We start from the raw sequence: 27,777 nt of genomic DNA on the forward strand, positions 1-27,777 counted from the left end.
GCCTAACAAGTAAAATTCAACATCACTTTTGGTTAAAAAGTTTTACTACAGGTCACTAACATTAAAAAACTTCATAGAGCTAACTACTTCACTCAGCAACAATTCCAACGTTTTTACAACTAATTAATCTATAATTCAAAGTGCCTTAAAAGCCTTAAAGCACAATATAAATGTGACCTATTATTATTGTTACAGAGCAGGCCTCCTTTAAGTCTTCCAATGTTACATTTGTATAAATCAAACACCTAGAACTCATCAGTCTTTGAGGTTACCTAAAAATATGGCTGATAAAACATACATAACTATATAATCACTACTTACAGAAATAGTGAGTTTCAAAATTTTGTTTTAAACACAGGAAACTTCACAAGTACAATATCTTCTGGTTAATCAGGATTTTAAATCGTCAAAGACCTCCAACTAAAGTCCTATTCTAATGCACGGAAGTGACACCAAGTCTTCAAAGGGTGGGCCAGTAAAGTGTAATCCCCAGCAGGCTTCATTAGTCTGCAAAGTCTTCCCATAAAGGCTCACAAACAGATCCTAAGTCTACCTCCAGAAAACTACCCTAGTTAAATCCAGAGAGGCTCAGGCCCAGGAGGTAGGCTACTAGATGCTGGGGGTGGGGTGGTGGTGATGGTTGTTTGTTTTGTTTTGTTTTTGCTCAGAGAACTCATGAATACAGCTTATTAAAGAGACATGGAAGTATGATCAAATCAATGGAAATAATCAACACTAATAATCACTGTACTGCATTATTTTTCAAGTTATTTTGAAGGATTTTTTTAACCAAATGGCCAGTATCTTGCTTGTATAAGCCTCAAAATCACCCTTCGTTTCTAAAATGCTTGTTGTAACACAAAAAGAGACAGTGAATTTGAATAAAAATTGAATACTCCACCTCCCATCTTTCTATTCTCAGAGCACTCTCCCTCCTTTCTTCACCTCCTGGCTTTGCTGGTTATCTTCAAGTGTCAGCTCAAGTCTTCTGCAAGAGGCCTTTCCAAATCCTCCTTAATCTTCTAAGATTACCTCCAATAAATTCTGTATAGATCTTTGCACAAAATTTTACCTTCATAACATTTCTTATATGTACCTCCTTCTCCCTTCTCTCCCACGCCCACCATCAAGATGCAACAGACCCTCATCATCTCATGCTTAGACTATTACAATAGGCTGCTGGACAGTCTGAAATCTCCCTTCAGTTCAGCTCATCCACCACCTGGCTGTCAGATCTGTGTCACCTGGAGGAGAAGGGGCAGGGCGGGGCGGGGCAGGGGTGGGGGAGGTGCTCAGGTAGGAATGTTTTCAATAAATTCCATTGGCTCCTGATAAATATAAAAATCCACTGGCATTCAAAGAAAGCTTTTTACAATTTGCCCTCCCCCCTCCTATCTTTCCAGTCTCCTTATACTTTAACACTCCACTCCACCCCTCCCACAAGTACTCCGCAATCCAGCCAAACTGGTCTCCTTCTATCTGCTTCCCACCCCTCAAGCATTTTCACTGGCTGTCCTTATCTTCTCCTGGCTTCCTTCAAGTCCAAGGTAAAATCCAACTTTCAACAAGAAGCCTTTCCTAATGCTAATACAAGGGGCCTTTCCTTAATGCTAATGCCTTCCTTTGGTGATTATCTTTTTTGCATATAATTGTTTCCATGTAGTCTCAGCCATTAGACTGTGAACTTCTTGAGGGCAAAACTGTCATTTGCCTTTCTTTGTATCCTCAGTGTTTAGCACAGTGCCTGAACACAGAGTAGGTGCTTAATAAATTGCTTACTGAGTAACACAAGTTGTTTGCACATTGTCTCTCCGACTGGACTTGACTGTAAGCTCCTTTAAGATCTGAGGCTAGTTTTATTTGTTTTTTGCCTTTCTGTGCATTCTTTGCACTTAGCATAGTGGGGCCATCTTGAGTCATCCTGATCTATATCTTCCCACTGGACCCAGATGGCTCTGGAGGAGAGAATGAGGTTGGTGACCTCTCACAGCCCTGTCTCACTTAAATCCAATTCATTGCAAGTCATGACATCACCTCCGGATGCAAGAATGAAGGACAAACAACAAGAACAATTTAGCATCATACCTAGCACACAGAAAGCACTTAATAAATGCTGAACAAAACATTTAGCTAATATAAGCAAATAAGAGGATGGGTTTCTTTTACCCACATAAATGATGGTTCCATAAAAGAACCTGCAGCAATTGACATTTATTTCAACTCTTGATCCAACACTCCTCCCCACTACGCTATCTCAGCTCTCTCAAAGTACTAAAGGGAAAAGGATTTTGCAGCAAATGTGCCATTTAACAAATAAACCAGTCTTAGAAGTTTGTGCTGAACATGCAAAAGAACTGGAATTAGCCAGCAGCTAAATCCAAGGCTTCATTCTCCATGTTTCTCAAGATAACAGGGCAGCAATTGCAAAAGTTCTGTGAACCGCTTTGCTAAGCACTAAATAAAATGTGCATTTAACAGTTTTTTATAGAAGTTAAAATATTAAAAAGATGTCTTAGCATTCCATTTGCAATCGTATTGCAACTGACATATTTGCTGGGAATATAACAGAAGCCAGATCAATTCTCTCCCTGTAGAAGAGAAATTAGTTGATCTTGTTAAATATATATACACACACACACACACACACACACACACACGCACATATTTCCACAACTCTACAACAGGATACATATGTATATGTAAGTATGTATGTGTATTTGTATGTGTATATATATATATATATATATATATATATATATATAAAAAATACAAATTAACTAGTGTTCTGGCAGCTTCAGTTTTTCAACCTCAACTGTTATTTAAATCAAGATTCAGTAATAAAATAAACAGAATTTGAATAGTTAAGCTATTTTCCAAAAACATGAATGTTTACAGGGTTGTCTTATTTGAAGGGGGTGGGTAGAAATGGTCTTTCCAGTCCCAATCATGTGTTATGCTTAAAAGGTAATTTAGGGGGCAGCTAGGTGGCACAGTGGATAGAGCACCGGCCCTGGAATCAGGAGTACCTGAGTTCAAATCCAGCCTCAGACACTTAACACTTACTAGCTGTGTGACCCTGGGCAAGTCACTTAACACCAATTGCCTCACTTAAAAAAAAAAAGGTAATTTAGCTAGTTGAGCAGTCTTTTCTCAGGCTGAGAAAGTTACTCAGAAAAAAAAATCATACTCAAAGAGCCCCTTACACATAACTAACTGCAGCAATAAAGGAAGCATGCATATACCTCAAGTAATGGGGAAAAAATCTGAACACTTTATCTTGGGAAGGTATATTATGACTGGATTTTGCAAGTTTGCCCTCACTTCTAATCTTGCTTGCAACGGCAAATAAAGGAAACAAAAAGCAGACATCTGACAGACATCCTGATGTAGTGCACTAATTTTTCTCCTTATTTGTAAGAAACAATGAAGGTGTGAGAAAATAATGGGATTTGGCAGATATTCAAAGGCCCCACCTGGAAATTAATCTAAACTGACTGAATTAAGTGAAAGTGATTGACTTTGCTGATTAATTAGATTGTAACCACATCTGGCTGCCCTTAAGAAGGTACTGTTCTCAGAAGCTAAGGACTTTGAACTCAAAGAGACCACCTCCAAGTCCAGTGAACCAATGGATTTGGATGATGCCTACCAATCAGCTTGAAGCAGTGTGTAAGGACCGCCTCTGCTCCAGACCTATAAAAAGCTTCCATTCTCAGTTTGCGGGGAGTTCATGATTGAAGCAGGCTCCTGGAGGAGGACTTGAGGAAGAGCCAGACCAGGCTGGAACTCTAGGCTACATAGGCCTTTTCTTAACTTTCTGAACTTCACGTGTTCTCCTTTTACTAATACCTAGTATGCTTTAATAAATGCTTAATTTCCAAAGCCTGGTGCTAAAGCTTCTAATTTAAGGCAACCACATTTATATTTTAAACATCACAAAGGAATAAAAGTATTAAATTCATTTCAATACTCTGTGGTATCATAAATATACTACCTGATGGCAAGATATCTCAAAACAGGGCAATATCTGGAATTATTGAAGTTGTAAATGACCATATATATTTAGTGCTATATGAAGAACCACAATGACCTTATGACAAGTGTTGCTCAATTAGCTCAGTATTAGATACCAGGATGTTCTACCATGGCACCCAGCACTTCTACTACAATCTTCCACTATAGAAAACTACCAGGCTGTTTCCTTCTAGCCATTCATACATGTTTACATTCAACTATGTTTATTTCATATTCCATGGTACCCTTCATGTTACAATGAAATCAAACATACCAATTCCTTTTTTAGTTTCCCCAAGGAAGCCATTTTTCATGTTAGCTATAACTTCTTTATGAGTTCTATGTTTGTCAAAAATGAAAATGTCAATATAGATATGGCTCACTTCTAGTACTGAAGTACTCACAGTCTCTGAACAAGAATCTCATATTGAGGTTAACAATAATTAAATTCATGTTGTAATCTGGTCCTTAGACAAGAGGCAGTTTGTTTGCCAAGCATTCCTGAGTTTGTGTTCCACTGTTAAAGACTTTGAGAACCCAGAGTTACCTTCCATGAGATGACAGGCACTTAAATTGGACTTTTGCTGAACCATAACTCATTATTCTGATTTTTTTTTAAATGATGCTCATACACTTAAGCCTTTCCTGAATGTCTTCCATGCAATTTCATCACAAATTATGTGATTTACAAGTGCCTCCTCTAGGTTACAGCAATGGAACCTGCAACTCCTATCTCAAAGGACCAGAATCACTAGCAACTGTAAAAGTGGTGTTACATCAGCAAGCAACAAACAGTTCTAAAAAAAAAAAAACAAACAGAAAACTTTTTTTTAAAAAATAACTTCTAGTTTAAGGAATTGTCAATTTCTATTATGAATATCAAACTGAAATAGATGGTCCAAAGGATGAATTAAGAAAACCCCCAAACACTGCAATTTATTGAACACCATGGGGAAGTAAATCTAATAAGACCATAAAAGACACTCTTATAAGTTCATCTCTTGATATCTCCATACTCATTTCCTAACAACTTATGAGCTCGTGTAGAAATTCTTTACATAGTCAGAATATTGAAAGCACAACAAACAAGATCCATAAATAGGCCAATCAGTATGGGGAAGAAGGCATCTTTATTCAGAATGGGATGGAACATGAAAATCACTTGGACTATCAAACATGAGGTTTTTCATGTCTTTAGCAAAGAAAGCAATAATGAAAAGAGTTTAAATTAGTATTTGATTAAAAATACAAAACGTTAAGTTACAAACCAGGTGAAGGATCAAATACAAATCCCTTTAAAGTTCATGTTAATACAGTATATATTGTGTGTGCAGCAAAAGGACAGACTATTTCTTTATCTAGTCCTCCCTGTGATATAATCTTCCTATAAAAAATTATCCAGGAAAAACTAATCTATATAATCTCTGAATCATTTCTGGTGAGACAAAAATACCACATATTTGTAGCTGGTATGCTGTGGAAATCAGGCTACAGATCATCAACTACTTTAACCCACACAACTGATTTGACACACACCCAACTCAGAGAAATTTAAAGCCAAGGCATATGATATTATAAGATCTTCGTGGTACTTCCCATCCCCCTGAAATCACCAGTGTGGTTCTAGCTATGTTTTCTGTGACTTGAACAATGCATTCTACTAACACAGTATGCTATCAACCTTTAAACTCACTTTGGGAAAAAAAAAAAACCTTCATGGGTAAAGGTGGCCATTTAGGTATAAAGCACATAAACTTGTAATTGTTATTCTAAGTTATATTATCAACCGTAATGACTCAAAACAGGCATATTCCAAAGAGACAAAGTGCTGAGATGAACATGACAGAAAACACTCCTAAAAGTATAAGCAATACTAATTTTTCATCCTTCATATCCACTTCTATCTCACCTCACTTTGTGAAAACAGAATTCTCTTTCTTCCCACAACAAAACAATCAAATCATCAATTCCATAATAGCCTTATGGCCTCCCTTACCCTTTACTTTCCAGCCCTGACACTCTTCCTAGATTTCCACAACTATACAACAGGATTCTGCTACCTTATGCATCCCTCCAGGTTGAAAGCAGGTTAAAGAAACCAACGCATAGAAGATATAACTTACTCGCCCCTTACCTTTTGTCCTTTATCCTTCTGAAACACAAAGACGGGTGGTGCAATGGCAGGCTTTTCTGCAAAAAGAAAAATTGGTTTTTTTCCCCCCAACACTTAAAAACAGAACAAAAAAAAATACCATCATGTCCAAAGAACATCACATTAGGAAGAACAAAATAACAATGAAAAAGTCAAACCATATTGCATACACCATCTGGGAGCTTACCCCACTAGACCACTTCACCAATACGACTTGTATTCTAAGTTGACATACTTATTTGGAAACTCAAAACAGGATTTATTTGTCAAATTTTTGGAGTCTAACTATAGGAAATGTTGCCAAAGGAATGAAATGGTATCACAGGATAATGGGCACAATGAAGGAATAGTACCAGTGTGGGACAAACAAATGTGACAAGTTGGATGGTATTTATTTTTCTCATTCATTGTTTTGGTGCATATTTGTTCTGGGACCTTGCAATGAATGATGAGACCACTCCCTGCCCAATAACAGACCAGAACCGTAGTGTCCCATCCCTTTCCCTTTTCTGCTCCATTTCTGCCAGGAGCTATGGTTAGGCCAAGGCAGGCTCAAAAAACCCAAAAGTGTCCCTTGATCCAGCAGGTTCCAGGGAAAATGTAAGGTGGTGGGTGGTCTCTTGAGAACCTCCCCAGTCCCCCATCGCACAGCTGAGTTAGAGTAGTTCAGTCAACCCACCCTGTCGCTTTGGTCCCCTAGCCACCTTGATCCCAACCCAGCCTCTCAGGTATTCCTGATGGGTCCCAGCTCCTCTCCAGAGTTTAGGGTTCAAGTACATGCCCCAAAGCAACCTAAAGGCAGACAAACAATAAGAGCTACATGGCAATTGCCTTATGGCCTCCCTCACCCTTTACTTTGCTTGTGACATGCTGGCAACCTCCCATAATGTTACTATTCCAAGTATTTTGAGGGTATATCTGTGTTGAGGAAAAGCAGAACACAATTCCTATGATAAAATTCTATAGGGCAGAGACCTCTGACCTAGGATGCAGCTCAGTAAAATCACAACCTCTTTGCCAGATTCTTTTGGTGTTAGTAAAATTCAGTTAATGTGTGCCAATAAGCCTTTTTCACATCCCATGGGCCATACACAGGGTCTTCACATGATCTTGGCTTTGAGTCTCACTCACACTTTCCACAGTACAAATTCCAGTTACCTTTCTGACAATAAACAATACATTCTAGGAACTGATGTTGCTAATATTCAGCTGTGGAGAGGCCAAACTCACCAGCCCTTCAGAGGGGTTCTCTTCCATGCTGACATGTTACAAAAGTTGGAAATGTCTCCTCAGCACTGGAGATGTCACTACTCCATCTGCCCCATTTGCCTTCCCCAAGGCAGATGCTTGAAAATAAGCCTCCCTAAAGTAACCCCTTTCATTAAGAAAGCACAGAGCTTTAATCATATTTGAATACACAACTTAATAGAAAGGAGTGGTCCCAGGGAGGGGATAGGATATGGGTAAGTAAAGGGAGCATGGTCAATGGAGAGAAATGAGGTGTCAGGTTTTAGGGAGTATGACATGAGAGATGGTGTGGAAGAAGCATTTGGATGACATCAGGGATGACTTTGGATGACGTCCTGGCAGTGAAATAAGTTGAATTGTGTCTAGAGGTATGTAGGCATCCCTAAGAACAACAATGCAGACAACTCTAGAAGAAGGTGAGCCTCTCTCTGGGGGTCCAAGAGCAAAAAATATCAAAGAGCAAAGTGGACACACCATGTGGAACAAAAAAAAGGGGTATAGATACAATTCTGCTTCCCTTTCCACAATCCAAAAATTCTGCAGAGATCCTTGATCAAATTGGAGTAATAGGATGGTAGCAAGACTATAACTTTTAAAGAGTCCTTCTTCTGTATTGGGGCCCAGACTTTAAAACTAGTTGTTATGCAATCTAGCAACCAATATTTAGAGAATTTATTATGTAAATAGTACTATGGATAATATACAAAGAATGATATTGAAGGGGTAAACCTTTTCATAACCATTTAAGGATGTCAGTTTAGAAAAATTGGGGAACTTAAATTTCTTTTTCCTGTGGAACCTACTACACTGATAGTAGGAATTCTTGGGAATTTTGTAGGATGGCTAATTTAAAAATAAAACAAAACATCCTATTTGGAACAGAAAAGGAAATATAGGCCAGGATACTGGGAGAGAGAAGAATGGTTGAATCAGAGATAGTTAGCAAACAGCATTAGCAATATATTCAAGCTTGCCACAGACTTAGCTTCTTGCTGCCAATGCCTGGGACCAATACCCCATCTTCCAATACCCAATTAATAGCCAGTAACTTAAACACTACCAAAGACAGAAACAAACCAATGTATAAAAATCAACTATAGTCACACTATCATCAACCATCTTCAGGGTCATGGTCAATTCCATTCTGCTAAGGCCAGGGAGTTTATGAGTAGCAAATGATGCTAGCAATACATAACTGTATACCCATATAAATAACCTATTCCAGCAACTAAAACAGTTTTTTAAAACAAAAAACAAAAACACAACTCAAAATTGTCTGCAATCATGCAGTAAAACAAGCATTACCTTTAACAATCACTTAGTTACTATAAGGCTAAAGCAAATAATTTAATTGACAACCAAAATGTATTAAAAACCTACTACGTATAAGTTCTTATACTAAACACTGAGAAAATAAAGATTAAAAAAAGACAGTCTCTACCCTAAAGGAGCTCAGATGGGGTATCCAATGAACAAAAATAAATATGATTCAAGGTAAAATGTGGCAAAGGAGAGGCTCTAGAAAAGTGCCCTAGGAAAAGACAGGAAGATACGAGGAGGGAGAAAACGTCCAGGTACAGGTATGGGGAGAGAGAAGTTGAAGAAAAGTTTCACAAAGTGGGACTCAAACCTAGGCTTGAAGGAATGAAAGGCTTTCAACAGTTGGAGATGAAGAAGTATGTTCCAGAAATGGGAGACTACCAAATGTACAAAGGCAGGACAGGGAAAAATAAGATAAAGGAACAGCTATTAGTCCAGTGTGGCTACAATACTGGGTATGTGAAAGGAAGCAGAGTGAAATAAGGCTGTGGCCAGGTTGTGACGGTTCTTAAATGACAGGCTGAAGAGCTTATATGTTTTAAAGGGGACAGAGAAGATCACAGAAGATAACGTGTAATTTTGAGTATATAAAATTTTTAAAAAGTATTGCACAACAAAACGATAAAATTAGATGGGAAACAACTGAGGAAAAACATTTCATCAAGTTTTGCTGATAATAATCTCATTTCCAAGATACATAATGAGATTATTCAAATCTATAAGCACCATTTCCCAAGTGTCAGGTTGTGAATAGGCTGTTTTCTGAGGAAGAAATCCAAACTATCAATAGCCTTATGAAAAAAATGCTCCAAATCACTAGTAGCTAGAAAAATGCAAATTAAAATAACTCTTACATTCCATCTCACAGCTGAAAGATGGACAAAGATGACTAAAAGGAAAAACAATAAATGCTGGAAGGGCTATAAGAAAACATTTGCATTCATGCACTCTTGCGAAACTGAATTGGTAGGGCCATTCAGGAAAACAGTTTGGAACTGTCCCCAAAAGTGCATAAACTGGACATACTCCTTTGACCTACTGGTATCAAAACTAGGTATATACCCCAAAAAGAGCAAAATCATCCATATTAACAATTAACAAAGCAGCTCTTTGTAGTGGTAAAGAACTGGAAAACTAAGGGGGTACCCAACAATTGGGAATAATAGGTAAACAAATAATGATACGTAAATCTAATGGAATGCTATTATGCCATAAGAAATGATGAAGGGGACAATTTCACTGGAGTCTGGGAAGACATATATCAACTGATGTAGAATGAAATGAGCAGAACAAGAACAACAATTTATACAACAACACTATAAAAACAAGTTTGAAGGACATAAGAACTCTATCAATGCAATGATCAATCAGAATTCCAGAGGACTGATTGATGAAGCATACTCCTGACAAAGAGGTAATGGACTTGGCATACAAAATGAGACATTTTTATCTCATTCAAATGTATGACTAACGTAAGAACTTGTTTTGCTTGATTATGTATATTTGTCAGAAAGTTTTTGTTTTTGTTTTTCTTTTCCAAAGGAGTGGGACAGAGAAAATCAATTTTTGCTCTTGAAAAAAATTTTTTTAAGTTTATCTATTTTATCCTATAGGCAACAGAGCCACTAAAGATTTTTGAGCATAGAAGTAACCAAGAAGTAGATGCCACACAAACACTAAATAAAGTATAATACTCTGTATAGACCTTCTTTGACACCAAACCAGGTATTTATCAGTAAAAGAAATCCCCCCAACAATTTCAAAAGGTACACCCATCACTGCAGAACTAAAATTATAGTCATCTTTATTGTAGAGGCAAATTATTTTAAACGAGTTTTGTGTAAGTCAACACTGGGTTCCATCCTCCTCTCAAAACCTTCCAAACATACCTCATAAAATTCCTCATGAGTGAACTGAACAAATGCTGTTCCTCTCTAGTTCTACTGCAGTTACTGAACATACTGTGGATCAAGTCCAGAATTCTGAGTCTCTCATTCAAGATCATTCATCACAGTGCCCCTGAACTTCATTCTGGTTATTATCCCATCTTGCAGCCTCTAATCCAAAGGCCTCCAGCCAGCCCTTACTTTCAAAGCTTTTAAAGAGCTCTGGAAATAACGTCTCCTCTGTGAGACATTCCTGGATCAACGAAGGGATTATTAACTTCCCTGACACCCAATCAGGACTTCAGAGCCACATCTTCTTTGTCCCCAAATGCACTCCTCTTCAACTCAAGATAAACACTATTAATAGGTAGTTTTAAATTGTTTCCTCTGCCTATCGGTAATACCTCCCAGATAAATTTGTTGACATTAATAATGTGTGATTTATGAACTCCTGTTAAGGCATTTCATCTCTGGCCCACCTCCGCCCCCTATTCCCAGAACACAATAGGTATTTGAGTGAATGAACTAGTGCTCTCTAATGATAATAAATAATTAAAGAATAGAGAACTAGAAAGGATCTTAAAGTTGCCTAATCCCATTCTCGTTTTAGAAAAGAACATCTGTTAAATTAAAAATATTTTCATCACTAGCTTATTTCTAAACTCTCTGCAATCTCACCAGTGCAAAGATTATCAATACCTCAGGCTTTCTTCAAGTACCAAAAAACTCCAAAAGGGAGCTTATGCTAACACTCTGAGTTTGTTCAGACTTAGCTTTTATTTTATTTATTTATTTTTGCTAAAGTATGTTTGAGTTTTAGGAAATAATACTTTCTTTTTTTCTTCTGGCACAGTGGATAGAGCACTGGCCCTGGAAGTCAGGAGGACCTGAATTCAAATCCGGCCTCAGACACTTGACACTTACTAGCTGTGTGACCCTGGGCAAGTCACTTAACCCCAATTGCCTCACCAAAAAAAGGAAAGAAAGAAAGAAAAAAAGTACTCAGAGTGGATTGGTTCTATCTACTAACCCTTCAGATTAAGATTTGTGGGAAAGTATGATCTAGCAGTTAAGGATTTTTGATGAGTAGGGCTAATGAAAAACTTTAGGCAAGTAATCAGACAACAAGAAGAGAGTCATTGAGAATGAAATCAGTAAGGGCACAAGTAGAAAGAGAAAGGGGAAAGAAAGGGGATGGGGTTATTAGAAGGGAGAGCAGATTGAGGGAGGCCGGTGGTCAGAAAGGAAAGAAATTATTAAAGTCTAAGGCAAAGAACCAGACAAATTCCAAGGTGAATACCTCAATGTTGAAACAAATGTGTACTGTGTCTTTGGTCAAATGTTTAACCATGTAGCACTTTGCTCTACATATTCAGAATGTCAAAGTTTAAATGGAATATAAAGTCTTTTTCGCAAAAATGCTTTCCCAAAATGTAAAGTGCAATTCAAGTAAACACTTATTAAGCACCTACTATAAGCAAAGCATAAACTTCAGTGGCTCTTTATTAGCTTTAGAATCAAATAAATTCCTCTATTTAGTTTTTTTTTGTTTGTTTTTGGGGGTCTTTGGGGTTTTTTTTGGTGAGGCAATTGGGGTTAAGTGACTTGCCCAGGGTCACACAGCTAGTGTCAAGTGTCTGAGGCCGAATTTGAACTCAGGTCCTCCTGACTCTAGGGCTGGTGCTCTATCCACTGCGCCACCTAGCTGCCCCGCTCTATTTAGTCTTTTTTTTTCTTTAGTGAGGCAATTGGGGTTAAGTGACTTGCCCAGGGTCACACAGCTAGTAAGTGTTAAGTGTCTGAGGCCGGATTTGAACTCAGGTACTCCTGATTCCAGGGCTGGTGCTCTATCCACTGTGCCACCTAGCTGCCCCCCCCCCCCCCGCTCTATTTAGTTTTTTTGTTGTTGTTGTTGTGTTTTGTTTTTTTTAGTGAGGCAATTGGGGTTAAGTGACTTGCCCATGGTCACACAGCTAGTAAGTGTTAAGTGTCTGAGGCAGGATTTGAACTCAGGTACTCCTGACTCCAGGGCCGGTGCTCTATCCACTGCGCCATCTAGCTGCCCCAAGACATTTACAACCTGGCCCTTATATTTCCATTTTCACTGAACAATAATACTCCCTTCTCTAAAACTCCCGGTCCAGCCAAACTGCCAGTATCTCTGTTGCTTACACACAGCACCATTCCTGATCTTTATGCATTTGCACTGGAATGTGCTCTTATATCCCCTTCTACATTAAGCCTTTCCAGATCCCCTTAACTGCTAGTTTTCGCCCCCTGTCAAACTATCTGGTGTTTAACTACTCTGTGCTTTATCACTTTGTATTTATTCTGTATATACTTTTATGTGCTAGTAGTCTCCCCAGTTAGAATAAACACCTTGAAAGTGGGGATTGTTTCTTTAAAAAAAAATTAGGGAGCAGCTAGGTGGCATAGTGGATAAAGCACCAGCCCTGAATTCAGAAGGACCCAAGTTCAAATCCAGCCGCAGACACTTGATACTTACTAGCTGTGTGACCTTGGGCAAGTCACTTAACCCTCATTGCCCCACTCAAAAAGAATTATATCTCCAACACCTAACTCAGTGCCAGGCACAGCCACAGACACTTATTACTTGTTTAATTTTGACTGATAATGCTAGGATTCCCTTGGGACACAAAGAAGCATAATATGAGGCCCCATCAAAAAGGGAAAAGACAAAAAAAACATGCTTTTATCTCAGTAAGCCTATATAACAAAGGAGAGGTCCAAATGAAGAACAATAAGAAATTTCCATCACATTGATTAAATGAGATAATATTTACAAAAGTGCTTAGCACACAGCCAGGTTCCAAATAAATGCTTATCTCCTCCCAGCAAAAAAAAATTTAAAAAATTAAAAAAAAATGTAGATGAGGGATGCAGGAAAGGAGGCAGTGCCAAGGATGGCTTCAAGGAGGAGGTAGCACAAGAATCAGGCCTTTAAGAAAGAGGAGGGAGTTCAAAAATGAAAATCAAACCGAGGGGACAGCAGAGAAACCTATTCCAGTTAACGGAATGGCCTAAGCAAAGATGTAGAGAGGCAAAGACAGGAAAAGAAGTCATAGTTTGGTTGAAATACACAGAACATGAAGCTGAATTAGTATAAGATCAAGCTAAGCAGGGAGACTGGAGACAGATTGTAGTGGGCCTTGAATACCAGGATCCAGTATTAATTTATATAGAGATAAACAATTTGTATCCCCAAATTCCTTTCAATCTGATTACCATCCTCCAATCATGATACCCTTTCCCTCCTAACAGACCACAAAAGGAGTAAACAAAAGGGAAGCTGAAAACTACTTATATTACCCTATTTTATATGTCTTATTGAATGAAGGATCATAGTCATATCAGGTAACAGCACTCATGTGAAATGCCACTTAAAGTGGACCCCAAAATGACATCAAGATACCTAGGGAAATTAGGCTTAATCCTAGTTGATGTTTCTTAATCTTATCTACTAAAACAACATGGAAAGCATCTTCACATCAAAAATAACAGCAAGAAAAAAGGAAAAAAAAGAAGAAAAAAGTGGGGCAGCTAGGTGATGAAGTGGATAGAGCACTGGCCCTGGGTTCAGGAGGACCTGAGTTCAAATCTGGCTTCAGACACTTAACAATTACTAGCTGTGTGACCCTAGGCAAGTCACTTAACCCCAATTGCCTCATCACCCCCCCCCAAAAAGGAGCAAAATAACAGCACGTTAGTAACAGCATCAGCCTTAATCCCTGCACCTGGTCACTATAAACTATACAAGTTATTAACTTTTGGAGAATTATCAATAGCTCTGAAATGAAAATGAAAAATAATTACTAGGTGAACCAAAAACCAACAAAAACAACAACCATCAGTCATCACTTTAGCATCAAAGTCAAGTTTTGTGCCAATGATGAATTCAGCTCTCTTCCCAAACATATCTCACAAAATTCATTTAAAGACACATGGTCTATTATAGGAAATGAAAACAATAACATAATAACATAATATAATTGGAAAAATCATGAAACAACCAGAAGTGAATGATGCAAATCACAAAGAACAAGGATGGCCCCAAAGAAGAGCTATTTGAAGACACCTCTACCTCATGCCTTTGCAAAGGTCCACTGGCAGGACACAATGCATATGTTTTGTCTTTTTTTCTTTTTGATGTATATTGAAAGGTTTTACTGATTTTTTTTCACTTATTCTTCTAAACATAATATAGGATGGCTTTTGAGAAAGTGGGAAGGATACTAAGAGAAATTTTGTCAATAAAAAACAAAAAATATCAATAAAAACTTATAAAAAGAAATGCATGACATATACATACACCCCAAAACTAATTGGTGAAAATGGTACCAATATGCAAAGAGCTGAGTCACTTATTAATTTACAATAGTGATTCACAGATAATCCCAAAGTAATTTCTGGTACTGAAAAGCATTTCTGTACAGAGAACTAGCAATTACTCTCTAGTAGGTAGATTATGCAAAGGGAAGTTTTTAAAAATCAGGTTAGCTGTATTGGTCTTCTGTTCAGAACTCTGCTGGGAACAGAATAGAATCACTACTCCTAAAAGCAATAGATGTAAACTTGTTGCATTTAATTCATAAAAAATACATCAATAACATGTACATAAGATTCACACCCCACCCCCAGAACTATAAAACCCCTTTACCAGCACTGGAAAAGAACCACCAAGGTCACCCCCAGGTGGTAGCAACATTTTCATTTGAGAGCAATATAGTCCAAAATCTTTTCTATTGTATTAGTTTCCTACACCTTTCCCAGGCAAAGAAAAGGAAGAAAGTATTTTGGTTTAAAGAGATTCAGTTCAACAAATTTTATTAAGTGCCTTCTGGGTACAAGGTTTAGATAAGACAAAGTTCCCACCCTATGGTAGCTCAGAGAGTAGCAAGAGAATATGACAAAATACACACAAAAAAATAGTTTATATATGTGTGTGTGTATATACATACACACAAACATACATATATGTATATATTCACACATATAAGTACACACACACACACACACACACACACCACACACATGGTACAAAGTGCCCTATATAAGGCCTGAAATGGGAAAGGTAATCATCAACTGGGAGAATCAAAGGTTTCTGTAAGGAGGTAATATTTGAACTGGAATTTAAAGACTGGGAAGGAATTCAACAAAGTGGCTGAGGCCATTTCAGGCATAAAAGTAAATGAACAAATTAAATAAAGTGCAGAACAGGCCTAGAAGACAAGAAACAATCTAGTTTAACTGAGGCCTAGATTGCCTAGCGGTAAATAATGTTGTCTATCCTTCGTTCTTGAAGAGGACCATGACATCATAGGTGACTTGCAATGAACTGGATTTAAATGAGGGAGGGCTGTGAGAAGTCACCAGCCTCCTCTCCTCCAGAGACACCAGGGTCCAGTGGCAAGATATACGTTAGGATAGCTGGAGATGTCCCCAGATGTTTGATGCAATCACGGTTAAGTGACTTGCCCAGGGTCACACAGCTGCTAGTAAGCATCAAGTGTCTGAGGCCAGATTTGAACTCAGGTCCTCCTGACACCACGGCCAGTGCCTCTATCAACTGAACCACCTAGGTGCCCAAAAGAGGTAGATAATATGTAAAGGCTAAAGGGTGGCTCAAGATTTTGAAGAACTTTTAATGCCAGGTTTCCTCTGTAGGTCTTTTGTGGAATTCTGAACACAAGAGTGACATAACATCTATGCATAAGGAAGATTAGTTTGAAAATTGTTATGAAGCTGTTGTTTGTCCTTCATTCTTGAAAAGGACCATGACATTGGGATGATGTGATGACTTGCAATGAATTGGATTTAAGTGAGGAAGGGCTGTGCAAGGTCACCAACTTCACTCTGTCCTCCAGAGACATCTGGCTCCAGTGGCAAGATATGTATCAGTTCGAATGCAGATGGCCCTGAATGTTTAAGGCAATTGGGGTTAAGTAACTTGCCCAGGGGTGACACAGGAAGAAGCATCTGAGGTGAGATTTGAACTCAGGTCCTCTTGACTCCTGGGCCAGCATTCTATCCACTGTACCACCAGAAAGAGGGAAAGAAGGCCTGTTAGGATGCTACTATATCCAGAGGCAGGGGCCTATCAGAAACAACAGCAGTTTTGGGAGAGAGAAGAGAGGAGGAGGGAGAGTAAAGATGACAATCTGGATAAGTTTAGGGTGGCAGCAGGAGACCACACCAGCACCACAGATTTAGAGATAGAAGGGACTCAAAGTCATCTGTCCAATCTCTTCATTCTATTCATAAGGATGCCCAGAGGTGAAGTGACTTGCCCATTCAATGGCAGAGTTGAATTCTGAACTCAGTTCCTCTGACTTTGAATCCTGTGCTCTTAGAACATGTTGCTATCCTGGAGGCAGCTCAGGATAGCAGCTAGAACTGGATAAACAAATTAGGGAACCATCTACACACACTAGTTAGCTGAACCAATAAAAGTGAAAACAAAGAGAGGGCAAGTCAAGAGGCAACAGCAGCCTTTCAGGTTGTCAAGGAGCCAGTGAAATGGACATGTGACAAACCAGAGCCAGAATATCCGTGTCCATGGTGTCTAATGTTCCCAAGTTCAGAAGACTGAAAAAAGGTCACTAGATTTGGTGATTATGTACTTTTGAGAAAGCATTTTCAGCAGAGTAGAAAATACAACCATCTTATTGTAAAGGGTTAAGGAAACAGTGACTGGTTAGTATGTAAGGCAAATGGAAAAAGGCAAATGAAGAGAGAGACTGAAAATTGATGGGAAAAAGTTGGAGCAAAATCCTAGAGTTGTTGAGGGAGGCTGGGACCTAGTTCACAGGTAGAAGGAATTAGCCTTAGCAAGGAGTAGGCTACATGACTGATACAGAAAAGAGAAAAAGGGTGGTAATAGTGAGAAATTTCAAGGAGTGAAATTGAGTGTTCTTGTCAGGTAATCTCAATATTTTAACTGAAATGGGAAGTTAAGTTACTAGATTTCAGTAGGGGGATGGGTGTGCTGTTGGAGAAAAGAAAAAATGGTTTGGAACAGTCCCAGTAGGAAAGGAGATTGGGAGTCAGCAGCTTGGCTGGTACGTAAGAGATAAATAGCTAGCTTTTACAAATGACTTTATAAATAACTCTGTCTAATCATCTCCACAATAGAATAATTTGTGAAAAGCAGCAAAGAACTCAAGAGTCAAAGAAGTGTTTTACGTCTTAGCTCTCATACTGGGAAGCTTCTTGACCACAGAAAAGGCTTCACATCACTCAGACTTTCTTCATTGGTGTAATGATAATAATAGTATTTATATTACCCACCTCTTAGGTTATGAGGCAACTACTCTATGAACGTTGAAGTACTACAGAAACGGGAACTCTGATTATTATTGATAAGTGTAAGCAAATCCTCCGGAGTTGACCAGTTTTTTATCTTCACACTAGTAAGCAATATGTAAAATCCAATTGTAAAATTTTTTGCTACACAAAAATGGTTGCAAATTTGGGAAAAGCCAAGCCTTAACCAATTTAAATACACCTTAAAAGGAGAAAAGTCCACATGAACGCAATTTATGGCATACAGTACTTTTGCTAAGACTGTCAACCAAAATCAGATCTTTTTTGGTAAACACCATTCATAATAACAAAGCTTGTACACACACAGATGTGATTTTATATAGTTTTGTTTGTTTTGGATTTTAAGACAGGTGGTAGTCCTCAAAGTTCCTGTAATGGCAGAGAAATTTATTGAAATGGCAGCCATTTCAAGGGCTGGATAAGAGACCACATGCAGACTGGGAACAGAAGCAGTCTTCCTTGTATAATGGACCATAGGGGTTTGAGCTGGAAGGGACTTCAGAGATCATTTCAACACCCTCAATTTATACAGGATGAAACTGAGGACAGGGACTGTCTTTTGCCTTACTTATATCTTCAGGCACTGAGCACAGTGCCTGGCACATAGCAAGCACTTAATAAATGTTAGTGGGCTAAGGCCCAGAGAAGGGGAGTGACTTGCAAAAAGTCACACAAGTAGGTAGTAACAGGGATAGAACTTTAATCTAGGATCTCTGATTCCAAGTTCCCTACTCTTTCCACCAACAAACCACTTCAGTTCTAGGAATTTCTTAAACTTCCCTATGCCTAAAGAAAATAGTGAATATCTAGCACTACAACTTACCAGGGAACAGCCTGCCAGGCTGGTAAGGTGGGAAAAGAACTTTTACCTGCAGGACTCTTGCAATTTAACAATTTAAATAGTGATGAATTGTGTTAATGATGGCAAGGCCTCAGTACTCATCTCTAGGCTGGAGTTGCTGCTTCAGCAATGTTAACTCCCAATTATACTTTGCTATCCAGGTCTTAGCAAAGCCCCCAGTACATACAATAAAGGGTGTTTTAAATCTAGCAGTTCTATATTGATTTATGAGGTTATATACTTTTTGTCAACTTAGCTTTGGGTAGAAATTACATTTGTATGCCTAATTTGAAATAGTACCACAATTTTCTCTACTAGTTTCAAACACATCATCATCTTATTTGCTAAACTTGAATACCAGGTCTTTGGTGGCTTGTGGGATTTCCCTTAGACATTTCTTCATGGTACAGTGGAAAAAGTTAGCAGTTCAGGAGTCAGGAGATCTGGGTTTCAGTAGCTTGCTGTCATCCTGGGTAAGTCACTTAATTGAATCTCAGTTTCTCTAGCTATAAAACGAGAGGGGTGGAGGAGATAGACTTGATTCTTAACCTGGGACCCATGAATTTAAAAATTTTTTGATAACTATATTTCAGTAAAACTGGTTTCTTTGTATTCCTATGTAGTTTTATTTTATGCATTTATTCTCAGAAGCCCATAGCCTTCTCTAGAATGCCAAAATGCAAAAAAGGGTTAGAAATCTTTAAACTACACAATCTTCTAAGGCAGGAGATTCTTAAACAGTTTTAAACTAATAAAAAAAAATCTATGGGCTTTTTCTCAGAATGTTTTTTGAATGAAGAAATTGCCAACTTTCATTTAAGAAATTAGTGAAAATAAAAATGTAATTGTTTCTCATCTAGGTTCATTGACCCCCTGATATCTATACATAGTCCATTGATCCAGATTATGAACTTCTACTCTAATGTCACTTCCAATTCTAGATCCTATGATCTCTAAGGTCGGTTCCAGTTCTAAAATTCTGTAGGTCTATGATCTCACCTTGAGACATTGGGTAGCACAAGGTGATATAAGGGGTAAGGGAATCATGTTCTCTCAAGACCGAAAGGAAGTCCTCCAATGCTTACTTAGCTACCAATGGGATCTAAGCTATGAAAATAAAGTACTAACTTTTAAGTCAATAGCAAGCAAATAACAGGTTCTGCCACTTTTTAGCTATGTGACCACAGGTAAGTTATTTAACTTCTCTAGACTTCAGTATCCTCAATCTGTAAATGGAAAGTTGTTAAAACTAAATTCTCTAGGATCTTTAAAACTCCATCTGACTTGAGAGGGGCAGCTAGGTGGCACAGTGGATAGAGCACTGGCCCTGGATTCAGGAGGACCTGAGTTCAAATCTGGCCTCAGACACTTGACACTTACTAGCTGTATGACCCATGGCAAGTCACTTAACCCCAACTTCCTTAAAAAAAAAAAAAAGACTCCATCTGACTTGAGCACTCAATGATGAACTCATTTTGGGACCATGAGCAATCATTTATTTGAGTCTATGGCCCATCACAAGCATGAAAACCCTCTAAAATACTATCAGATCTGAACCCCAATTAAGAGTACCATGGTTATGTTTAATGTTATTATGTACGTATGTATATATAACCTATATCAGATTACCTGCTGTCTAGGGGAGGGGGGAGGGAGGGAGAAAAATCTGAAATTTGGAAAGCTTGTATAAACAAAAGTTGAGAACTATCTTTACATGTAACAGAAAAAAAAATAAAATACTTTATTAATTTTTTTTAAAAGAGTACAATGGTTTAATAGCACACAAGTAAGCTCATAAGCAGCTAATCACAAGTTTCTGGCACATCAATTCTTAGCCCTCACAAAAACTATAAAGAGATCGTTATGGGCTTTCAGAGTATTTATATTTATATGAACTATTGAAAAATACCTTAGTACTTTATATTAAGATGCAGACAAACTATCTGGGATAAGAACTATATTTGTGTGCTCTTGAACAGTTAAAAAATGAAAAGAAAACAAATCTATTTGAAGAGGAAAAAAATCTCTTTAAGCAAGCATACATTACAACCAATTTCCTAACTTATTTCTTGAGTTAAAGTACCATGGAGAGCTACTTTAAAGTAACTGACAATTTCCAAGAGTGGTCTTCCCTCAAGAGTGATTTTGATCATGACTGTTCCCTTCCCAGAAGCCTCTAATTGTTCCACATTCTCTCAGCTCCAAGTAAATACCTCCACTCCAAAGTTCTCAACCAAATGACCCTAAGTCACATCTGCTTTGCCCTCATAGCTTACACAGCCCTTTTCCCTACTTACCCAGGCAGATTACATCTGGCTGCAGGTTCTATGAAGTCTTCAGTATAAATCTTCCTACTGGAAACGCTAACTCCAAATTACTCTCCTTTCTTTGCCAAACCACGTCATCCCTATCCCCTTTCAAAAGTGCAAGACCTATATTTGTTGACTTCACCATCCAATCACTGTACCAAGCCCCCTTAGAATGCAGGTATTGCCCTGTGATTAACCAGAATACTTGGGGGAAATGACAGCATTAAGGTTAAATCAGTTTTCCAGTTAAACCTGCACTTTCATGTTTTCTTTAGTATATGGAAGGCAATTTCTGCTTTGTTTGGTGATTAAAAGATCCTTAAGTGCTTCAAGGTCATAATTAGGAACATTACTATGCAATCCTCTAGATGTAAGGCATAAGCAAATATGCTGAAAGTGTATTGAACTCAGGACACAGTCTGGATTTTTTTGGGGGGAGGAAGTAACGATTCTTGTTAGGATTTCTTTGAAAGGTATTTTAATAATTTTCTTCATTTTCCTAATGGCTTAGTACAAGGAGAAAAATGTGGTTAATGGGAGGTTTTTAGCTGGATTCCTGTTAACCATGTGTTACCAGTTACATTTTTGCTTTGAACACAGAGGGAGGTATTCATTATACCTCAGTCAACTATGTGACAATGTGACTGTGAGGAATTAGTGTGAAGATATAGTCTGCTATAGAAAACCATCTGTGAAAGCCTGTTCCTTTCTTATTTGCATCTAGGACAGCTGTGCCAAACTCAAATAGAAACAGATCCCCTAGAGCCACAAACGGACTTGGAAAATTACAAATTAACATCATCTATGTTGTGCTGTATTTTTATCTTGTTTAACATTTCCCAATTTGTATTTTAATCTGGTGGGCTGCACTCAATAGTCTTTCAGGTATCTGACACATCTGATCTGGGATATATTCTTTGTGTACACAGACAATTCTCAAAAAGATTTCATAGAAATGAGGAAGTTGTATATGGGCTATTGGATGATGTCTTCTCAGTTGCCCCTTCATTTTATAGGTGAAGAAACTGATACCCAGGGAGGTTAAGTGAAATGCCCATGGTCATATATGGTAAGTAAACTGGCAAAACTCAGATTTAAATTGGGATCCTGTGACTCCAATCCAACAAACTCCACTGAACTGCATTGACTTCATCTTTTGGAAAGTTCCCTTTTTAGAAGTATTGAATTGACTTCTTGTATTTTCATTTCTTTAGTTCCTTTCTCTTATTAGATTATAATTCCTCAAGAACAGCTCCAGTCTTCTGCATATAATGGGCTGTTACTTGACTAGCTGGTCCATTATATGCAGAAGACTGGAGCTGCTCTTGAGGAATTATAATCTAATAAGAGAAAGGAACTAAAGAAATGAAAATACAAGAAGTCAATTCAATACAGTACATGAGTCAAGTTCTTCCTCTTTCCTTTGGTTGTCCAACAATCACCCCAAGAGTCTTCCTTTCCATTTCTCATTAGTACCTTATTGTCTAGTACACAGACTGGGGAGGAATTTTAACCCTTAAGATCAGGGACTGTTGTCTCAATCATCTTTGTGACACCTCCACAAGAACGAGGTTTTACATATAGTGAGTACTCAAGGTTTGCTGAATACATGAAAAAAATAACAAAGGAATGAAGGGAAACAAAGTAACCAACTGTGTTGTAGCCTAGTAAAATGTTTGATAGTTAAACTTAATGATATTTTTTCTTAATTTGTAGATTTTAATTATTTATGCTTCTTCTATTACACCAGCCTCTCAGTTTTTAAATGAAATGGGTTGAAGTAGTAAAGTTCAGTTATGTTAAATCCATGAAACAGTGATTCCTCCGGGTCTTTGCATTCAGTTCATGATTAGTTCTTGGTAATTTTTCTCATTCTTCATCCAAGTTAGGATCATTTCTGCATGTCCCATCTCAGTCCCATGAAATGCACCTTAAAGGATACTCCAAAGAGTAAATGTTTTGGAAACAAAGATAATATCTTATTGTATTTCTATGTATAGTGTTTAGACCATCACAACCACAAAGGATTTAGAGCTGCAATGATCCTAGTACAATCCCCTCATTTTATAGATATGGAAACCAAAGCTTGGAGAGGTGAAATTATTTGCCTGTCCAATATCACAGAGAGGAGCTGGGATTCAAATTCAAGTACTCTGACTCTATTATCTAATGGCTACTGCACCACATTATTTCCTAAATTCCATACTAATAAATTGACCTGATTAAATTTCATGGGAAAATATTAATTCCAGGATCCTGAACCAAGAAAGAGTTCGAATCCATTTTCCTGTTCCTTTCTCACTTTCCTTTCACATTTGCCAATGCCAATAATAAACTCCAGCAATCTATTTTGAATTCAAAATAGGCAGTCGGAGATGAGTAACCTAAAGAGGTTAGGGCATGCCTGATTGTGAATTACTAAGGTGCTATAATAAAAGGAAGGAAGATTCCAACCAAGTTCTGTAGGTAAGAATAGAAATGACAGAGGAGCCATTATATATACATGTGTAAGTAACAGTATTTAAAGGAAAATAACCTGAACTCTACTTAGGATCAATTAAGAGTTTGAAAGGACTGTAGTAGTTATGTTGTTCCACTCCCTCATTTTCCAGATGAGGAAACTGAGGTCCAGAAAAGTTAAGCACCTTGACCAAGGTTACACAGGGAGAAGTGGCAGATCCAGAATTGAACCCAGTGCTCTTTCTATTGTACCATAATGCTTCTCCAATGAGGAGCTGTGAGTTTTCTGTAAACAACCAAATTACTACAGATTAGTCCCTGAAGATAACATCCCAGTGTGCTATGATTGCTGTAATGGTCATCAACAACTCAACAAATATCAGATGCCTTTTTGGTGTTAAGTATTCTGCTAGGTGCTGGATCAGGCATGGTTCTGGAAGCAGAGCACAATGAATTATTCTACTCTTTTGGAATGAAAAACTATGCACCTAAATTGGCTGGATTGTGTGTAACTGTGGTCATCACTACAGAACAACTTGAAGAGGGGAACTAAAATGATCAAGGGAATGGAGAATCTTACAAGAACATATCACTAAAATAAGACCTTTCCGTATGAATAAAGGCTGATATGAAATTATCAAAGTCTATAAAATTACACATTACATAATAATTACATGACTTTGTTGGGGTTCATGGATAGAGTAAATGTGAATTTGTTCACTGAATCCCAAACTAGAGGGTCCCCATCCTTGGAACTTCACACAGAAAAAAAATGTAGGTCATAAAATCTGAATTCCCATTTTTCACTAGGGTAATAAACCTATGGAACTCATCCCAAGAGCTATAAAAGCTGAAAAAAACAAATGGATTTTAAAAGGGTTTAGGCAAATTTGCCAAGAGGTTCTAAACTGTGAGTTATCATGGCAAGTTAGGGATCATGTTAATCTAGTGCAAATCCTTGAAGGTGGGCATGGTAGTTATTTCCTCTGGAGAGAAAAATGTCCCTTGGTATCACCTTCAAAGATTTTGAGTGGTTGAGTATGAATTCTGGGCTGGATGAAATACTGGGCTGACCCAAGACAGCATTTTCTTAAATTCTTATAATTTTAAAAGGATGATTATATTTACCCAATTTATACCTACCTGTTCTGTATACAGTCAACAACTTATGTGTTCCTTAAACCTATATTTCCTCTCATTAACTTTTCAAGAAACTATTTTCCTATGTTTAACCTTGTTTTGGCCAGTCTTTTTGTAATGCTTGCTTGGCCTCTTCTCTCTCAGCATTTTTCACCTTAGCACGAAAAAGCTATTCATCCTGGAGGTTGGAGTAAAGCCAGTCTGATGGCCCGTGCAGGATCCTATACTAAAAAATACAAGGAAGCTAAAAATATTACCTAGGAGTCACGACTCCCTCAATCACTTATAATCTGTTTAAGTAGACACCAGTCCTAGATTACGGGGAGCCTACTCTGGCCCCTCGAGACTGTAACCTCCGGAAGAGTAACAAAAAGCATAAGGAAATACTCCCAAGCATCTCGGACCCGGGTCATTATGCCTCCACTCACTCCAAAATGCAGAAGCCCGGTCAATGGGCGTTTCTGGCTCTCCCTCGAGGTCCCGCAGAGCAGGAGAGAAGACGCCTCCCGCAGAAGCCCGACCAGCAGGGAACGGGCCGGCCCGCCACAGGGCAGAACTGGGGGGAGGGGATGGGAAAGGGGGAGGGGGAGGGGGAGGGCCGAGAGAGCCACCAGGAGGCTCAAGGGAAGAGAGCGAGGGCGGCAACACATGAAGGCTGTCCCGGAACACGCCTCGGCGGCCGTGCGGGGAAGGCCCGAGGACCCCGGCCGGCAAATGCCGCTCGCCCGCCGCTCTCCCCCTAGGAGACTGCCGAAAGAAGAGGCGGTGACAGGCGCGTAGGGCAGGGGCCAAGTAGGGCAGGAAGAGACGGCGGCGGGGACGACGGGGGTCGTAGGAGCGCGCCACGGCCAGCAAGGGGTACCCCCTGGAGCAAGAAAGTTTAGGGAGGCGGGCCTCCTCGGCCGGGTGGCCGACAGCCGAGAGCGGCGGGGCGGCCCGGGACCTGTTTACATTGGAACACGGGGCGCCCCGGAGCCGCGCCTCTGGCCCAACGGACCGAGCCTCTCCCGAGAACACAGGGAGCTGGGGGACGCGGAGCAGGGGGCTGCGCTCCAACAGGGACGGGGCGGAGCTCCAAGATGGGGAGCCCAAGAAGCAGGGCCCGGCCCCCAGGGCCCAGGGCTGAAGAGAGTGGGGGCTGCCCGGGCCGCGGTCGTGGGGCCAGGGCAGGGGGGAGGGGGAGGCCTGCGATGCCCGCTGCCGCGGCAAGCTCGCCTGCTCAGCGCCCCAGGACTGCTTTCCTTTGGCGGGAGGAGCCCCTGCACCCGGGGTTTCCATCCCTCAGGCCAACGGCCCTTGGGCCTCTCTCCCCGCCAGCTGCCCCGGGCGGCGCTTCTCCTACCTTCGTTCGCCAGGTCCGCCATTTTGCTCCCCTAAGCCCTCCCACAAGGCACCGCGCCGGCCCTAGCTCCCCTGCTTTCAACCGGGGAGTCTCGCGCCTGCGCACCCGCTACTCGTCCAGGGGCTGAGGCGACGATTGCCGAGTCCTCGTCTCCGAAAGTATCGGAAATCTAGGATCTTCGCTGAGCGAGATAAGACGTCCCGACCCGGGCGCAGTGTAGCTCGCGCCTGCGCGCAAGATGACTAAACCTTTTTTAAAAATCTTCCCGGAGTGGAGGAGGGATGCAAGAGGGGGAAGAGAACCACCAGGGTGCGCACGCAAGCGCGCACACACACGCACACACACGCACACACGCGCACACACGCGCATACACGCGCATACACGCACGCACACACACACACGCGCGCGGAAAATCAGGCTGACCTGGGTTGTGCTCTGGGTTGGGCGGGAAAGGCGGAGCTGCACCTTCCCCCCTGGCTGCTCCAGCGCGGAGGCTGCGGAGCCCGGCCTGGGGAGAGCACGACCTCGCACGGCGCCGCCCACCGTGAAGATGGCTACGCAGCCCCCTGCCGAAAGGGGCCCGTCCTGTCTTGGGTGAACTTGGCTTGGGCTAAGGCCCTCTCACTTCTTTCTGAGACCTAACCCACGTCTCCCTTCTGCTAAGAGCGGGGCCCGGCTAAGCCCAGGCCCTGCAATCACCAAGCAGGGAAGGCCGGAGCCTGGGGCCAGAGCCAGGTAACGAGCTGTGAAGAATGAGGGGGCCGGAAGGGAGGCTTCGTGGGGGCAATGGCCCCCACTCTCAGGGGCCTCGGGACAGAGAGGTGGGGGGAGCTGCCAGCAGCTCCAGGACCTTGGGGAGAGGTGCAAACTCCTGCGGGGCTGGAAGCCTCCCCTGCGTAGCCCCTCACCCACCCAAAGCTGCTTCCTCCCCCTGTCCCCAGCCTTCACCCCCTCCAGGGCTCCCTTCCGGGCTCTGCTAGAGCTCTCCCCTCTCCCCAATAAAATGTAACCGCTGGGAAGGCATGGACTGTTTCATTCTTGTAGCCCCAACACCTACAGGGGCCTTGCACAAAGAATTACTGAATTATAATCACCCAGCCTGGCCAAAACATAGAGGAGTAAGTAAGAATGCAGGCTGGAAAGGTGGGGCAAGATTGTGGAAGAGTAACTAGCATTTATGTTTGCAAAGAGCAGTTAGGTGGCATGCTGGATAGATCACCCGTCCTGGGATCAGGAAGAGCTGACTTCAAATGTGTGACCCTAGACAAGTCACTTAACCCTGTTTGACTCAGTATTCTCGTTTGTACAATGAGCTGGAGAAGGAAATAGCAAACCACTCTAGTATCTTTGCCAAGAAAACCCTAAACGACTCAAGAACAAAATTAAAGTTTGCAAAGAGCTTTACCTTTGTCAACTCATTGATGCAGGGACTGGAATGCCAGGCCAGTTTTGTTCAGGAAATAGTAGGGAGCCACTGAAGGTTTTTGAGTGATATGATAATAGGTCCCTGGCTCAGGAAGCCGGTCCTCTGCCCTACCCTCTTTGTATATGTGTATGTGTGTATTTGTTGTTATTCAGTCACATCCAGCTCTTGGTGACTCCATTTATGTGTTTTCTTGGCAAACATACTGGAGTGGTTTATGCATATAGAGAGCTATTAACAATAGTGCAGGTAAGAATTTCAATATCTAAACAAGGAGAGTAGTCAAAGTTCTTGCTCT

At 40.2% G+C, this 27,777-nt stretch overlaps 1 protein-coding gene across 16 annotated transcripts in view; it reads right to left on the reverse strand.

Moving 5' to 3' along the window:
• Positions 1-26,446, reverse strand: part of RANBP3 (RAN binding protein 3) — a 90,329-nt gene extending 63,883 nt beyond the window's left edge. For 2 of the 16 annotated variants that reach the window (XM_043976391.1, XM_043976388.1), the window contains exons 1-2: positions 26,057-26,443; positions 6,149-6,204 (exon numbers count right to left, since the gene is read on the reverse strand). In XM_043976391.1, the coding sequence (XP_043832326.1) occupies positions 6,149-6,204; positions 26,057-26,078 (78 nt within the window). In that variant the 5' untranslated portion in view covers positions 26,079-26,443. Of the gene's footprint in view, positions 1-6,148; positions 6,205-26,056 lie in introns of all 16 variants that reach the window. The other 14 variants (XM_043976390.1, XM_043976394.1, XM_043976393.1 and 11 more) reach the window with 12 other exon arrangements.
• Between the last annotated feature and the right edge of the window lie 1,331 nt (positions 26,447-27,777).

This window comes from Dromiciops gliroides, chromosome 1, assembly GCF_019393635.1.
Source record: "Dromiciops gliroides isolate mDroGli1 chromosome 1, mDroGli1.pri, whole genome shotgun sequence".
Taxonomy (NCBI): domain Eukaryota; kingdom Metazoa; phylum Chordata; class Mammalia; order Microbiotheria; family Microbiotheriidae; genus Dromiciops; species Dromiciops gliroides.